Here is a 15574-nt window from a genome sequence, read left to right as displayed (position 1 = left end):
TGTTGTAGAAAGAAAAAAAGAAAAAAGTAAGGTATTTAAGACATTATAAAGTATTTGCAGAGAACAAAAAGTGAACATACTACCTTACAGAGGGTCCCATCTGCACACTTCACTTGAAATGCACCTGGCTGCAGGTAACCATGTTAGTAAAGGATATCCTTTCTTCCAGGCTACCGTTTAATGTTAATTCAGAAAAATCTATAACCAGAGAGAGATCAGAATTGAATTCATCAACAATTCATTGAATTGTTTCTCTGCTAAGTTACTGCTGAATTTTACAACAATCAAGAGGTAGTCTGAATGATGTGTCTTCTACTTTAAAAGAACTTGTTAGACAAAAATCAGCAAAGACAATTCCTTTTAATAGTCAACCCTCTTGATGCATTGAAAACATGACTAAACAAACTAAAGTAGATTTTTAAAAATTATATATTCAGGGGGAATTCCCTGGCAGTCCAGTGGTTAGGACTCCACACTTCCACTGCTGGGGGCCCAGGTTGGATCCCTGGTCCAGGGAACTAAAATCCCACAGGCTGCACAGTGCAGCCTCCCCCCCAAAAAATTATATATTTTTAATTTGGTAAGCTACTGCTTTATTTTTTAATGCCTCCTCCACTACAGTTAAATATAACTGTCTTCTTCCAATCGTAATATATATTTCAGAAAACATTTTCTACTTAGGATTTATAGTCTTAGGGCTAGACACATATCCATTTTTTTTCTCCTGAAGATTGTTGTATTTCAAAATCAAATGATACAATTAACATTTAGATGAGATCATGTCCACTTCCTTGTGGGTCCACATTTTGGTTTCCATATTCCCACCATTACCAGCAATCATTTGCCGAGCACCCACTGGGTGAGCAGCACTCTACTGGACACTTTTTCTCCCCCATTAACTCCAAGTCATTATTCTCTTTTCCCAGGGCAGCTAAAAGTACACTTTTCTCTCTTCAGTCTTCCTGCTTTTGACGTCAACTGTTTTACTCAAGAGCATCATACTGTTAGGTATCTTGAAAAGCTACTATTTGACCTAAGTGCTCAGTCCAATGAAACAGAAAGTCTAATTTTGTAAATGCCTATGATCTTTGGCCAAAAGTAAATGATTATCGGACTTGAATATCTACAACTGAGGCTTTGTTTGAATAATCTATGACTTTTACAAATGAAGTCCTCCTTTAACAGTGGGTCTTGGTTTGGGCCAAAGGTCACTGAATAATTTCTAGACAAACACATCAAGAATACATAATGGGGTAGAAGAGGTTATGAAGTTCAAGTCAAAATGGAGTGTGAGTGTGTTTCCAAGCACGTAAATATATGATTTCATAAAAATTCCTTATTTTCATAAAAGGACTCACTGGACCAATACATTAGCAAATAGTTTTAACTCTAACATTCAAAACAACTTTCATTCTTTTTTGAAGCAACCTGCATTAAAAAGACTCTAGAAGATAGGTTCCGTATACTTCACTTATTCAGCATCATTGGAAAAGGTGTTTAATCTTGTATTAATCTCCTAACAGGTTTAATCTTAATGTAATAAAATTTATTTTAAAATGGTATTTTCGAAAAATGTATCACATTTATTCATGTCTTTTAAACTTTTTAAATCATAACACACATGTCTTTAAGAAAAAAACCCTGAAACAACAAATATAGATAAAATAAAATGTTTAAACTGGTGGTCTTTAACCTTCATTGCACAATGAAATCACCTGGAGAACTTTAAAAATTCTGATGTCCAGGCTCTACCTCCAGCGATTCTGATTCACTTGGTCTGGGTATTAGGACTTTAAAGGCTCCCCAGATGCTTTTAATGATCAAAGCTGAGACCCACCCCTGCCCTCATCATTCCACACCTCAGGGTTGAGCTTTAGTTGTCTCCTTTCAGAGGTTTTTCTATGCCCCAGGCCCATGTTTTTGCTACTGTAAACAATACTGCAATTAGTGATCTGGTCCACAGGCCTTTTTGCACATGTCTGGTTATCTATGTGGAATAGATTCCTATTAATGGAACTGGTGGTCCAAAGAATGTATTCTTTAAAATTTTGGTGAATATCACCCTCCACAAAAGCCATACAACTTTACACTCCAACCAGCAGTACGTGAGGTTCCCCCAAATCCCGGCCAGCACTGTGACACCAAACATGTTGATCTCTGCTAATCTGACAGGTGAAAGATGGTATCTACAGAATATAAATTTGCATTGCTCTTATTATAGGTGGGTTGGTCACCTTTTGCTTTTAAGATGACATTTGAATTTCCTTTTTGGTAAATGGTTCATATTACTTGCCCATTTTTTCTACTGAGTTATTAATACTTTTCTTACAGATCTGGAAGTTCTTTATATACTAGAGAATGTAGCCCCTTTTCTGAACATGAGCTGCAAATTTCTTTTCTTAGTTTATCATTTGTCTGTTGCTTCGCCTCTGGTATTTTTTGCCACGCAGAAATTTTTTTATTTTTATACAGTTCATTTTCAATCTTTTATAGGCTCCAGCTTTTATATCACACTTAGAAAAGATAGCACGATCTTAACTGATGGTTCTCAGGAAAATTTGATTTCTTTAGGACTTTCACAGTTCAGCCATATGAATAGAGAAGTTCCCATTATGCCTGAATCAAAATATACTGGGGGGGGAGAATAAACAATTTCTGGAAATAATTTTGCAAAATATCAATCACTACAATAGGACTATTTGTATTCCCAGCTTTCAAATACCCTTGAATTCTGTCTTAAAACTATCAGATTTTATTTTGGATAATCCTTGCAATATTTGAATCAGCCATTTAAGACTTATACAAATAAGAGATGACAGCCCCACACAATCCATGTGCATAAAGATAACAGTTTTATAGGCACTTACGGAAGGAGGTATAATTAACTGGTGAGTCAGCTAATTATACCAGGGGCAAAAAGACATTCTTTGACACCCATAATCTTTGATACAATACTAGAAATCTCAACCCTTATTCCTGCCACAGAGAAGGTATTAGAGCAGAAATATCATCACTGTTTTAAACGGTGCCCAAAAGTGTGAAGTATGAGCTGGCATTTCCATTTTATAACCTATTTTCACACCTATGTCCCTATTGCTTGGTGTCTTTTAATAAAATTTCCTCTAGCTAGGATAATGTGAAAAAGCACTCTTTCATGTTTTGGTTTTTTTTTCCCCAGAATAAATAGGTTTATACCTAGAGTTCAGGAAAATTATTTAAAACTAGGCGCAAGAGCTCTAATAATAATCTCTACTAGTAAACTTAGTTTATTTTCTATTGGAATAATTTACGTGAATAGACTACAAACCATCTCTACCAGGTTTGTGAAGATTCAGATGATCTACAGGTGGGCTGTCACTCAGTTGCCAAACTGTTTTCACCTTCTTTTGACCACTGTTTATTTCCACTCTCCATTTCTGTGGCTTCTCACTAAGGAAAGAAAAAAAAGCAAAGAAAAAAAACCAATCCAATTCCTTCTTTCTATAGTCACATAGTGAAGTCCTTCTGTGGTAAGCACTGAGGAAGAAGAGGTGGAGAGGTCACAATTCCCACCCTCAAGAAGCACAGTCCAAAGAGGGAGAGAAACAAGAATGTAAATGATAACAAATTGGTGCAGCCACTATGGAAAACAATACGGAGGTTCCTTAAAAAATACTAAAAATAGAACTACCATAGGATCCAGCAATCCCACTCCTGGGCATATATACAGAAAAGATGAAAACTCTAATTCAAAAAGATACATGCACCCCAATGTTCACAGCAGCACTATTTACAATAGCCAAGACATGGAAGCAACCTAAATGTCCATCGACAGATAATGGATAAAGATGTGGTGTGCCTATATATATATATACACACACACACATACACACCCAATGGAATACTACTCAGCCATAACAGTATGGGCACAGTATGTATCACTGATGATAGATGATACTGACATATCTCTCAGATACCCTGGGCCAGGGTTCTGGATTCCTTGATCTAGAGAATAGGATTCAGCGAGGCAGACCTTTGAGCGCATGTGACTACAGAATTTGCTGATGACATAATTTTACACAATAACGGTAGGAAATTTTATCTCTCTTTTCAGTAGTTTAATATTGTTTCATACTGTGTACATAAGTGTTCACTTACCCAGTTAAAAACACTGGGTAAACCAAATTTTTATATAGACTACCCTTGCCATATGTTGCTTTTCTTCCCCTTAAAATATACAGTTTAAATCCTTAAAAATTCATGCATAGTACTTTGACATACCTGGGGTCTGTCTGTCTGTTCTCCTCTCATCCACAAGGGATAAACAAACCTACCAGAGCTTGAATGTGATTTATTTTAGGGATCAACCCAGGGAAGGGAAAGCCCTTGGGATTTTTTTCTTTTTACACTATTCACCAGTTAGGTAAATTAGTTCACTAAGGTAAAAAGCATTCAGAAATACAAAGATAGGAAGCTAAAGGAAATATAACACTGTGCCACTTGGGGCTCTGAAATTGGATTGGGTGAACCGAGTAAAGAAAACAACAGATGACCTAGGCTTGAGCTCCCTCAGTTCTCATGCACAGCTCCTGGTCCCCCTCGTGACTCCTTTCCTAAAATAACCAAGTGCTGATGTCACTGGGCCATTTACTTACAAGTTCACGGCTTTTAGGAAAAAAGAGGGAGTTGGGAAACACCTACTTTTGAATTAGATATAAATCTTGAAAGTGCTGAACTATTGGCAGCTCTTAAATCAGATGGAACCACAAACCATAAGAATTCTCTCTTGCTGAGCAAGACAAGTTAGAATAGAATAATTTAACAATTCCATAGTTTTCTCCCTTTCTTCTCCTCTTCATGAAATCAAGAGTGATGAGAAACGGTTCTTTCAAATACCTCTAAAGGTAGTGTATTGTACCTCTTTCCCCTCCAAGCAGTCCTCTTTATGCATTTTTGCTCAGGCAACCAAGGACATAGAGTATTGGCAGAAACATGGAGTGCTTTTGTACAGGCCATCTGTACATAAATGTGTAATTAATTTATTTAATTTTCCCATTTGTGTCATATTAAAGCTTTGTACAGTGTTTTAAGTTCTGTTTTAAAATTATTTTGTATTTTATTTTTATAATCTAGTAATAAAATATTCACTCCGTGTGCAAAAAAAAAGAATGAAATAATGCCATTTGCAGCAACATGGATGGACCAAGAGATTATCATACTGAGTGAATTAAGTCAGACAGAGAAAGACAAATATTATATGATATCACTTAAATGTGGAATATAAAAAATAATACAAATGAATTTATTCACGAAACAGAGTCACAGACATAGAAAACAAACTTATATGGTTACCAAAGGAGAAAGGGGTGTGGAGGGATAAATTAGGTGTATGGGATTAACAGATACACACCATTATATATAGACGAGATAAACAATAAGGATTTACTATATAGCACAGGGAACTATATTCAATATCTTGTTAATAACCTATAATGAAAAAGAACCTGAAAAAAAAAATAGTATGTATAACTGAATCACTTTGTTGTATACCTGAAACTAATACAATGTGGTAAATCAACTATATTTCAATAAAAATTAAATAAACAATAACAATTCAATTTTGAAAAATGTTGTAATAGAGAAATATCAGACATGGGAGGGGACAATACACGAGGGGTAATTTAACTCAGATTGGGATTGTAGAGTTGGAAAAGAATCCTCAGATATTGTGGCCTTTGAGCTGAGCTTATAATGAAATTAGAAGGAGGAGTTAGTTAAGCGGACAAGATCCAGGATGAAAGAAGGACATGGGCGTAGGCGCTGTCAGGTAAGCATGTGCGGTGTCTGAGGAAATTCAGTAACATAGGGTCTCTGACTCAAAAGGAGAGTGGGAAGGCGTGGCGGCACGTGAACCAGAAAGGCACAGCGGCCGGGCACAGAAGGTCTCACAGACCACACTGAGGTGATGGAACACTGTCCTAAAGGTAAGGGAGCCATTTAAACAGAAGGAAGTCATGATGGGATCTGAATTTTAGGAAGATCACTTTGGCGGTCACAGAGAAGGAAGTTAATGGAGGCAGATAGAGCAGCTAGGAAAAAGGATTTTACTGCACTCAGCCCAGGTATGAGATGAGCAGATATGAAATAGATGCGAAGATGTAGAGAAAGGAACAGATTCAAGAGCTTCCAAGGAGGTCAGGACTTGGAAACCATTTCAAGGAGGAAGGAAGTGACAGCAATAAGTGGAAGATAAGTCCTAGGTTTCTGTTTTGGGCATTAGGTAGAGATTAATGATGGCCGCTTGAGAGGTCATATGGGAGGAGGAGAAGTGTTAGGAAGGGGAGTGAAGAGTTGGGATTTAGAGTCTGAACTACCTACAGGACGCTGAAGTTGAGAATTCATGTCTAACAGACACCTAGAAACATGGGTGTGAAGCTCAGGAGAAGCTGGAGATATGGGTTATGAATTATCATTAGCCCAGAGGAACTGAAGATTGGGGTGTGAACGAAATCACCCAGGGAAGACAGAAAGTATGAAAAGAGGGCAGAGGGTAGAGTTCTGGTGGAAACTCACATATGAATGAGGCAGAGGAAGAAGAATTTGCAAAGAGGACCATTCTCAGTCTTGGAGGTGGGCCAGAGAGGTAGAGTTAAAATTAAGACAGAATGTTATGCCATGAAAACAAAGGAAGGGGATGGGTTCAAGAAAGCAATAGTATTAAATGCCACAGAGCCTTACAAGTGCTTACGGAAGGAGAAAGAATTAGTGGGCTAGCTAATTACACAAGGGGCCAAAAAACGCTTCTCCTGGAAAGTGTCCTCTGGATTTGCCAATTAGAAGGTCACTGGCAACTTCTGCTAAACAATTTCAGGGGAGTGATGAGGTTTGGCTAAGAGGGAACTATATAGAGGGAGGGTATAAGTGGAGTGGCTTCAGTGTGAGAGAAATTTCAAGTCTACTGTATGCTGAGAGAAGAGTCAGTGGAGACCATGATTTGAGGCAACCTCGGTGTCCCGCCTGGATGGCCGATCTATCGTCTTAGCCTCAGCTCCATACCTCCGCAATCCCCAATCCCAGATCCTTCTCTCACTCCCACAGCCATACCTCTGACTTCGCTGTCATTACCCCGATCACGTTCTTCCCAACCTGTCATTTCCCTTCTGGCTAAAGTTTCTGCCCTATTCTGTGAAGAAATTACAAATTGAGAGAAAAATGGAAGTAGAGGACCAACAGTCTAAAGAGAGCAGACCACAGGTCTGGGAGAAGGAAGAGGGAGGACTCTATCAGACTATGCCCAGGGGATGGGAATCAGATGATTATAGTTTCAGAGGTGAAGCAGCTCTGGGTCACGAGGTCCCCATGGAGCAGACACTGAAATTGCCTAGAATCAGGGCTGGACTTGAAGTATAATTTAATTATTAAATTGCTTACTTTTGATATAAGTCTTTTATAGCAGTTGGTCTGACTGGCAGCTGAAAAATGTGTTGCTCATCAAGAGGATTTTGTTCATAAAATTTTATGCAGGATCTGAAAAGAAAAAAAAAAGAAAAAAGAATTGCTTTTGGAAAAAAATGCCATTTGGAGATAAAGGCTTTCTGTTAGTCTAAAGCACATAAAGGAAACATTAAACCCCCATCCCAACAACACTTAGGTTATTATTATTTTTTTTGAAAGAAAATTTCATTCACTTTAAAAAAATTAATAGTGGACATATTTCTCATAAATATAAAATATATTTATGTTGAGCTCAAGCAAAGGTGTAAGTGGGGAGAAAGAGGTATCAGAAAGAGAAAAACAAAAAGGCAAGAGAGACAAAGATATAGTCTCCACTGTTTTCCAACTATGGAGAATTAAACAGTTAGCTCACATATACTACTGATCTTTAATAGAAAAAAAACCAAAAACCAAAAAAACCCAGTAACAATTTCAAACTTTTCCCTTTACAAGTAAGTCAAACTCTAATTTTGGAAAAGGAAATGGTACATTTCTTTCCACAGGGAAAAAGAAACCCAGTTCTTCCACTGGATGGTTCACTTATTTCCAGTTTGAAGCCTCAAAAAATACATGTAAGACACCAGCGATCCATGTGTAAGGACTGTTCCAAACTGTTTTTAGTCAAACTGATTGACAGACTCTAAAATTTCAGCAACACTATTGACAGAGGTCTGATAATAAAATTTGATTCCATTCAGTTACCATATAGATGGTTGGCAATGATTAGCTTGACCCAAATTTATAAGGATATAAAGAAAAGAGAAGGAACTAATATTTATTAAGCACCTCTTAAGTGTCAAGTACTTTATACACATTACACCATTTTTATAGATGAAAAACAAGATGCAGTGAAAGGAAACTTCCTTAGAAAGGAAGTGCTAGATCCAAGTGTCCAACCTGATTCCTCCTGAATCCAAAGCCTTTCCTTCTCATGGCAGTGACTTAGAACCTTTCTGTTACTGTGAAGACAGGGTACACAGATTCTATCCTAACTGACAGTAAAAAAAGGCAGTTATTTTGGCTGCAACTATTTCAGAAGAGAGTACATTTTTAAGTAAGTAAACAAAAGAAACACTTACTGTGTTAAAGAAAAGAGGAGTTCATGTTGAGGTTTAATGAAAAGCATGCAACTGACTACTATTTCGAGAATATGGTGGAGTTTTTGAACACGATGAACCTGTTCTTGTGTATCTACTGATGGAGAAATGAAATATTCCTGGAATGAAAAAAAGGACAAGGAAAATAGGGAGTCAAAGAACAAGAGGAATCTCTGGAAAGAATTAACCGTGCCTACTAAACCTCAGTGTGGATGCCTGATTAATAGGGAGGGAAAAAAGAAGACAGGAGGCAGCTAGATAGCTTTCCTCCTTTCAATACTATTCCTCAAACTAAACTCCAAGTCTTCACTGAGAATGTTCTAAGCAAACCATTATACATATTCTCTGGTAAAGGCAAATCACAGAACTGCTTCACCAAGGAGGTCCAAGTAGGTAACTAGTACCACCCATCAAACGCTCCAGATGGAAAGAATGGCAAATCCACAAGATAATTCTTAACTTCAACAAACTTGTTAGGTTGATGGGAGTACTCATGTCTAAAAATAGATAGTAAACCTGAAGTAGCAAGAAATTAAGCAAGTGTAGTGATAAGCTTCCACTAACATATATTACCGGTAAACTGGTATGAGGTTTTGGAAAAGAAAGTTGGCAATGTTATGTCAAGCCATCGTAATACGCTCAGATCTATTTCTGAGACCCAATCCTAAGGAAATAATCCATGGTAAATACAGTGGGTGGAATTCTACAATGACCCCCAAGATTCTCACCCCCTGGAATACACATCGTGTATAATCCATTCTCCCTGAGCAAGGCCAGAATCTATAAATATGGTGGGTTGTTACTCCCATGATTAGTTTACTGATTGACTTTGAATTAATCAAAAGGGAGAGCATCGCCTGGTCATTACTATGACCTAGTCAGTGAGCTCTTGAAGCATTAGAGATGCTCTCCTGCTGGCTTTGAAGAAACAAACTGCCACGTTGTGGAGAAGTCCACATGGTAAGAACCCACAAGTAACCTCTAGGACCTGAGGCCTGTACTGGGCCAACAGCTAGCAAGAAAATGGGGACCTTCATCAAAGGGCCACAAGTAAATGAATTCTGCCAACAATAAGCGAGGGAACTTGAAAGTGGATCTTTCCCTCATCAAGCCTCCAGATGACACCTTGATTTCAGCCTTGTGAAACCCTGAGCAGAGGACGCAGGTAAAACGTGCCCAACTCCCAACTCCTGGAAACTGTGAGATAATCCATTTGTGTTCATTTAAGCTTCTAAATTTTGTTAGGTGGCGACTGAAAACTAATACAGTAAGGGAAAAGTTATGGTCATCTTTTAATTGAGTGGAGGTAATGGCAAGAGAGTAGGAGAGATCCATGGGTAATCCTAAATTACAGTTTAAAGGAAGCTACGCAAAATGTGATAAACTAATTTAATGCAAAATCATTTATAATTAAATCCAAAATATAGGGACATATTAATTGTCTTACACAGGTTATTCCAAAATGTGAAAATAACACAAGTAGGAAAATAGGCATGCTCCCAGGCAGAGAGTACCCCAAAGCAGCCCCACTCACCACAGGCTACAGATTACAATGTTCCCCACACCTGCCACCCATATTCCCTGTGGTCCCCTGACAGCTCTGGAAGTGGCCCACCCAGGTCTTTTTCACAAAGGAACAGACCCAGATTGCCTTTCCCCTTTCTCTCTGCCCGTGCTACAACCCTGCCTGGTCTACCTCGGTCTGTCCCCAAGACCCTGCACAGAGAAGAGGTGACAGAGCCTGATGTTACTGATCACTTGGAGGCAGTACAGCCTAGTGAGGGCTTCTCAAGGTGTGGCCTGCTGTGACAGGCAGAAAACCACCCTCAAAAGATGTTCATGTCCTAATCCCAGAACCTGTGAATATGTTACATTTATGGCAAAAGGAATTAAGGTTGCAGATGTATAAAGTCATTTGACCTTAAAATTGGGAAAGTATCCTGGATTATGCAGGTGAGCCCAATCTAATCATATGAACCCTTAAAACTGGATGAGGGAGGCAGAGACACAGCATGAGAAGGACTTGACCCACTATAGCTGCCTTTGGAGATGGAAGAAGGGGGCCAGGAGCCAAGGTATGGGTTGGCCCTTGGAAGCTGGGAACAGTCCTCAGTTTATAGCCAGCAAGAAAAAGCTACCTCTGTCCTATAATTATGAGGAATTGAATTCTGCTAATGACTCAAATGAGCAGGAAATGGATCCTCCCCTACAGGCGGGCTCCAGACAGGAACACAGCCTGCCAACACCCTAATTTTAGCCTAGTGAGACCCAGACTAGACTTCCGAACTAGAGAACTACAGAGTAATACATTTGTGTGTGTTGCTTTAAGACACTAAATGTGTGGTAATTTGTTATGGCAGCAATAGAAAACTAATGTATCTGCAAACCACCTGCATCAGAATCATCTGGAGATGGAGATGGTTTGTTTAAAATGACATATTCCAGGGAGTTCCCTGGTGGCCTAGTGGTTAGGATTCTGGGCTTTCACTGCCGCGGCCCGGGTTCAATCCCTGGTCGGGGAACTGAGATCCCACAAGCTGTGCAGTGCGGCCAAAAAAAAGACATATTCCAGAGCCCCTAGACCTACTGAGTCACTGGGGCACAGGAATTAGCATTTTAACAAGCCTTCTAGGAGATTCTCAAAGTTTAAGAACTATTGTGTCAAAAGTCTGGAGTCAAACCATATTTTAAAAAACAGGCATATTAAATGACTTGAGGGGAATTCATAAAAATAAGGGTACTCATATTTGAGTGCTGAGATTAAGGGTGTATTTGCATTATATTCTAATTTTCAAAATGTTATTACTTTTCTAAGTATAAAAAAATGTATTAAAAGTTTCCACTAAAAATATACACCCTTAAAAAATGTTTAAACTCTGAATAGCAAAAATTAACCTCAAAAGAATCCAGCTGAGTCTTACTTTGCATAATAGATAAAGCTAGAGTTTTCCTATCTTGCATTTTTATAAGAGACCAGATGTCATTTGAAGATCCATTTTCTAAAAGAATCTTACAACAAATGTCAAGGGTCCTTATGGATGCTCTTTAATCTCCTTAACTTTCTAAATCAAGACACTAGGAAAGGGGCCTTCCCTGGTGGTGCAGTGGTTGAGAGTCCGCCTGCCAATGCAGGGCGTGCGGGTTCGAGCCCTGGTCTGGGAGGATCCCACGTGCCGCGGAGCGGCTGGGCCCGTGAGCCACAACTACTGGGCCTGCGCGTCTGGAGCCTGTGCTCCGCAACAGGAGGGGCCGCGATAGTGAGAGGCCTGCGCACTGTGATGAGGAGTGGCCCCCACTTGCCGCAACTGGAGGGAGCCCTCGCACAGAAACGAAGACCCAACATAGCCAAAGAAATAAATAAAAATAAATAAAAAAAAAAAAAAAAAAAAAAAGACACTAGGAAAATAAAAAAGTTCATAATCATGACCCTGAAACCCAGAAGCATCTTTTGTTTTAAATTTTAATTTAATTTATTTTTTATACAGCAGGTTCTTATTAGTCATCCATTTTATACACATCACAGTGTATACATGTCAATCCCAATCTCCCAATTCATCACACCACCACCCCCCGCCGCTTTCCCCCCTTGGTGTCCATACGTTTGTTCTCTACATCTGTGTCTCAATTTCTGCCCTGCAAACTGGTTCATCTGTACCATTTTTCTAGGTTCCACATATATCAGAAGCATCTTTTGAATCAATATGTTAAGGAACATAACAAATTCTTTGGAAAGTAATCCTTCACGTGTAAAAGAAATGGGTCAAGAGAATATAAAGCAAATATTCCCTTATAAGGCCTATCAAAGAAAAGCATTCCTTAACCGTTTTAGATAAATGAGAGTTGTGGGAGTACATTGGTTTAATAAGCAGGATACAACTTTATGTCAGTATCATACGTTTATAAAGAATGAGAAGTGACATTGAATGGGCTACCTTTTTGTCTGTCATATTAGACAGTGTAATTGCCCGTCTTAATTTATCTGTTTCCCAGAACAGAGGCTGGCACAGAATAGACACTTAATAACTGTATGCAGAACAACCAAATAAAGAAAAACCAACTTTAGAATAAAAACTCACCAAATGATTCAAAGATGCAAGTTCTTGGCCTATCAAGAAAAAACACATATATGCAAATAAGCCTTAGGTATTATCTATTACAAATTAAGCAACCTAAGAAAAAAATTTCATAGTTCATATATAAAAGAAATGCTCAAGCTAAACAGTTTCTCACAAAAAGCCAAATTTTCTGGTACATTACGCCATAAATATAAATTAATACTTATTCTAAAAATGATCACAGTTTGTCCCTAAAAAAAACAACCAAGTAATGGGTATTAAAATGAAAAGGGTTTTTTATTTACTACATTAACCTCAAAGAATCTCAAAACATTTGAATTAAAGGCAAACAAAAACTATAGTTATCTTTAATATAATATCTTTATTGAGCAGGAAACTAAGGCTCAAAAAATGGGAGTGCTTGTCTCACAGTGAACCAGGGGCAAAGCCAGGACTACAAACAATTAGGAACAAGTACAAAGATAAAATCTGAGAATACCTATGCAGCTTCTAATTTTTTGTGATGCAGCTTTTAATTTTTTGAGCTGGGAAATGGACTTACCTATGAAAAAACAGATATAATCTTTCTTCAGTTTATCCAAACCAATTTCCAAAAGCATCTGAACTGGAACAATCCCACTGAGAGAAACCGTGTCCATGGTTCCATGGTAAGACTGATGAATGAGCTTACTTAGTAAACTGTTACTCCCACTATGAAGCTAGAAATTGGGAAAAGTAGATAAAGCCACAAATAAAAATATAAAAAGTCCAGTAAGCAAAAGAGAAACAAACTGCATTAGCTAAAAGCTAAAACTTATAAGATTACGTTTTTCATCACCTGACACAAATTATTTGAATAAAAGTCCCTAAGTTACAAACCTATCAGTTTCTAAACTGCCATTCCAAGACCTCCTTATTGGCTACACTAGCCAACATACTAACTTGATCATTTGCAAAATAAGAAGAGCTGTGAACTTATAGATCTAACATGTGTTCCAAATATTAAACATCTTAAACATACCTAAAATATTTGACATTTTCTCATTACTGTCCTTCTGTTATCTCTAATTTCCAACACAATCTTCTGCATTTTCTTTTTTTTTTTAATACTATTTTCACTTTGCACTTGTTGTACATGGTAGCGATACACTTGTAAATATCTCACAAACACAGAAACTCTCAAGAGAAAAATTCGATGGGCAAGACTAAAATGCATAGAATGACTAATACCAAATAGGGGTAGGGTTTGCATGATTCTGCTCTGGAGTGTATCTCCGTTCACACCTAGGAAAGTTTCTGTCTTATTGTCATGAATTGGCAGTTGCGTTATTTAAAATAATTCCTATTAGATGAAGAATCTTTTTGTTTCTAGCTTTTACCTTAGATTTTTCTTCATTATAAAACCACAAATTCATTATGGAAAATCCATGAAGTATAGAAATGTATAATGCAGTTGGAGAAACTCATTTGTAACCCTACCACCAGAGGTGACTATCATATTTTAGTGTATTTGTTTCCAGGTTTTTCTCTCCAAAATTTATATTTTTTATACAATAGTGTACAATCCTTTCTTTTTACTGAACATTGTAAGCATTTCTCCACATCATCTGTAGCAACTATTACATGTGCCATTATGTGGCTATATCATTATTTACTTAGGCGTTCCATTAATAGTGAAAATTCAGGTCATTTACAATTTTTGCTACTGTAAATGAGGCTGTAATGACTATCATGATACATAAAATCTTGATACGTATTTCTGTGTATGGCCTTAGGATGGATACATTTCAAGGATCTCAATACATTATCATAATTGCTTTTTAGAGAGTGTTCCAATTTGTACTCTCATAAGTAGTATATGAGAACAATCATTCATAGCAACAGTAACGACAATATTAGTAGCTTACAAATACTGTGCACTTAACTATGAACTAGGTGCTAAGTGCTTCACATGAATTAAGGAACCTGTCCAAGTTTACACAGCTAGAAAGTGGCAGAGCTAGAATTCAAATTCAGGCAGTCTGCTCCAGAGCTTATGTCCTTAACCAGTTTGCTATGCTGCTGAGAAAAGGTTCTCACACACACTACTAAACCTACCCATGGCTGTATATCGCCACGCTGTAGACTCTGGATGATCAACGTGAAACACTTCACCAAGTCTTGATAAGAAATCACACCTTGGAAAAAAAAAAAAAAAGAAATCACACCTTGGAAAGCAAGTCAGTCTAACATTACTTTCATGGTTATTTCTGCAGATCAAATATGTCATTCATTTTAAGGATACACAAATGAAGTGGAAGAGAAGTATCTGAACTTTATGGATGGGGAAGGGGGAAAGAAATTAAAGCCCCCCTCCCCCCAAAAAAAGTATTTTTAAAGAAAGAAATTAAACCCATTGCCATAAAATAACATACTTAGTAAAATATTATGGAATATCTTTTCCTAATAATTATAATTTCACTAAGGTATATGTTTTGGTTCATATAAATACAGCATAAAAACCACCTAGGTCTTACACTTCCAGCAAGAGAAAAGAACAGGTTCTACGAATTGCTTGTCTTAGGAAAATTCTTGAGTAAAATGTGCCAATGCATTATTAGAAATGAGTTTGATAAAACAGGAACCAGATGTCCATACAAGACTAGCAGTACACACTGTATTATTTTCAAAAGACTTAAAAGTAAACTTAAGAAATAAGAGGAAAAATTTTATTTCACAATCCTGATGGACACCTACTACTGCTCATTTTGCACCACAGCTGCTCAGCAAAATCGAGATCACCCCGTACTGTGAGAAGACACTCCATGGACCGATCAACTGCAGCAGAGTCATGTTTCACTGTCTGGAAAAGAAGTGAGTGTCAGAGAATACTCAGTTTATTTTTTAAAAAGTGCAACAGTTTAAGGCCAATAAGCTTTCAAATGCTGCTCTGAGAAAAGGTGGGGTCAT

General features: G+C 37.7%; 1 protein-coding gene across 3 annotated transcripts in view; it reads right to left on the bottom strand.

Moving 5' to 3' along the window:
* ZWILCH (zwilch kinetochore protein) overlaps positions 1-15574 on the bottom strand; it is a 54636-nt gene that overhangs the window by 16831 nt on the left and 22231 nt on the right. For 2 of the 3 annotated variants that reach the window (XR_014242120.1, XR_014242121.1), the window contains exons 11-18: positions 15362-15467; positions 14723-14802; positions 13188-13344; positions 12647-12675; positions 8553-8689; positions 7411-7506; positions 3308-3429; positions 84-198 (exon numbers count right to left, since the gene is read on the bottom strand). Coding sequence is in view for 1 of the 3 variants with exons in the window: in XM_082383329.1 (XP_082239455.1) it covers positions 110-198; positions 3317-3429; positions 7411-7506; positions 8553-8689; positions 12647-12675; positions 13188-13344; positions 14723-14802; positions 15362-15467 (807 nt within the window). In the remaining 2 variants the exon portion in view is untranslated. The remainder of the gene's footprint in view (positions 1-83; positions 199-3307; positions 3430-7410; positions 7507-8552; positions 8690-12646; positions 12676-13187; positions 13345-14722; positions 14803-15361; positions 15468-15574) is intronic. The other variant, XM_082383329.1, reaches the window with a different exon arrangement.

The sequence above is a fragment of the Balaenoptera borealis genome (assembly GCF_965194805.1).
Source record: "Balaenoptera borealis genome assembly, chromosome: 3".
NCBI lineage: Eukaryota > Metazoa > Chordata > Mammalia > Artiodactyla > Balaenopteridae > Balaenoptera > Balaenoptera borealis.
The sequence above is the reverse complement of the archived record's forward strand: the minus strand, read 5'-3'. Positions and strand labels throughout refer to the sequence as shown.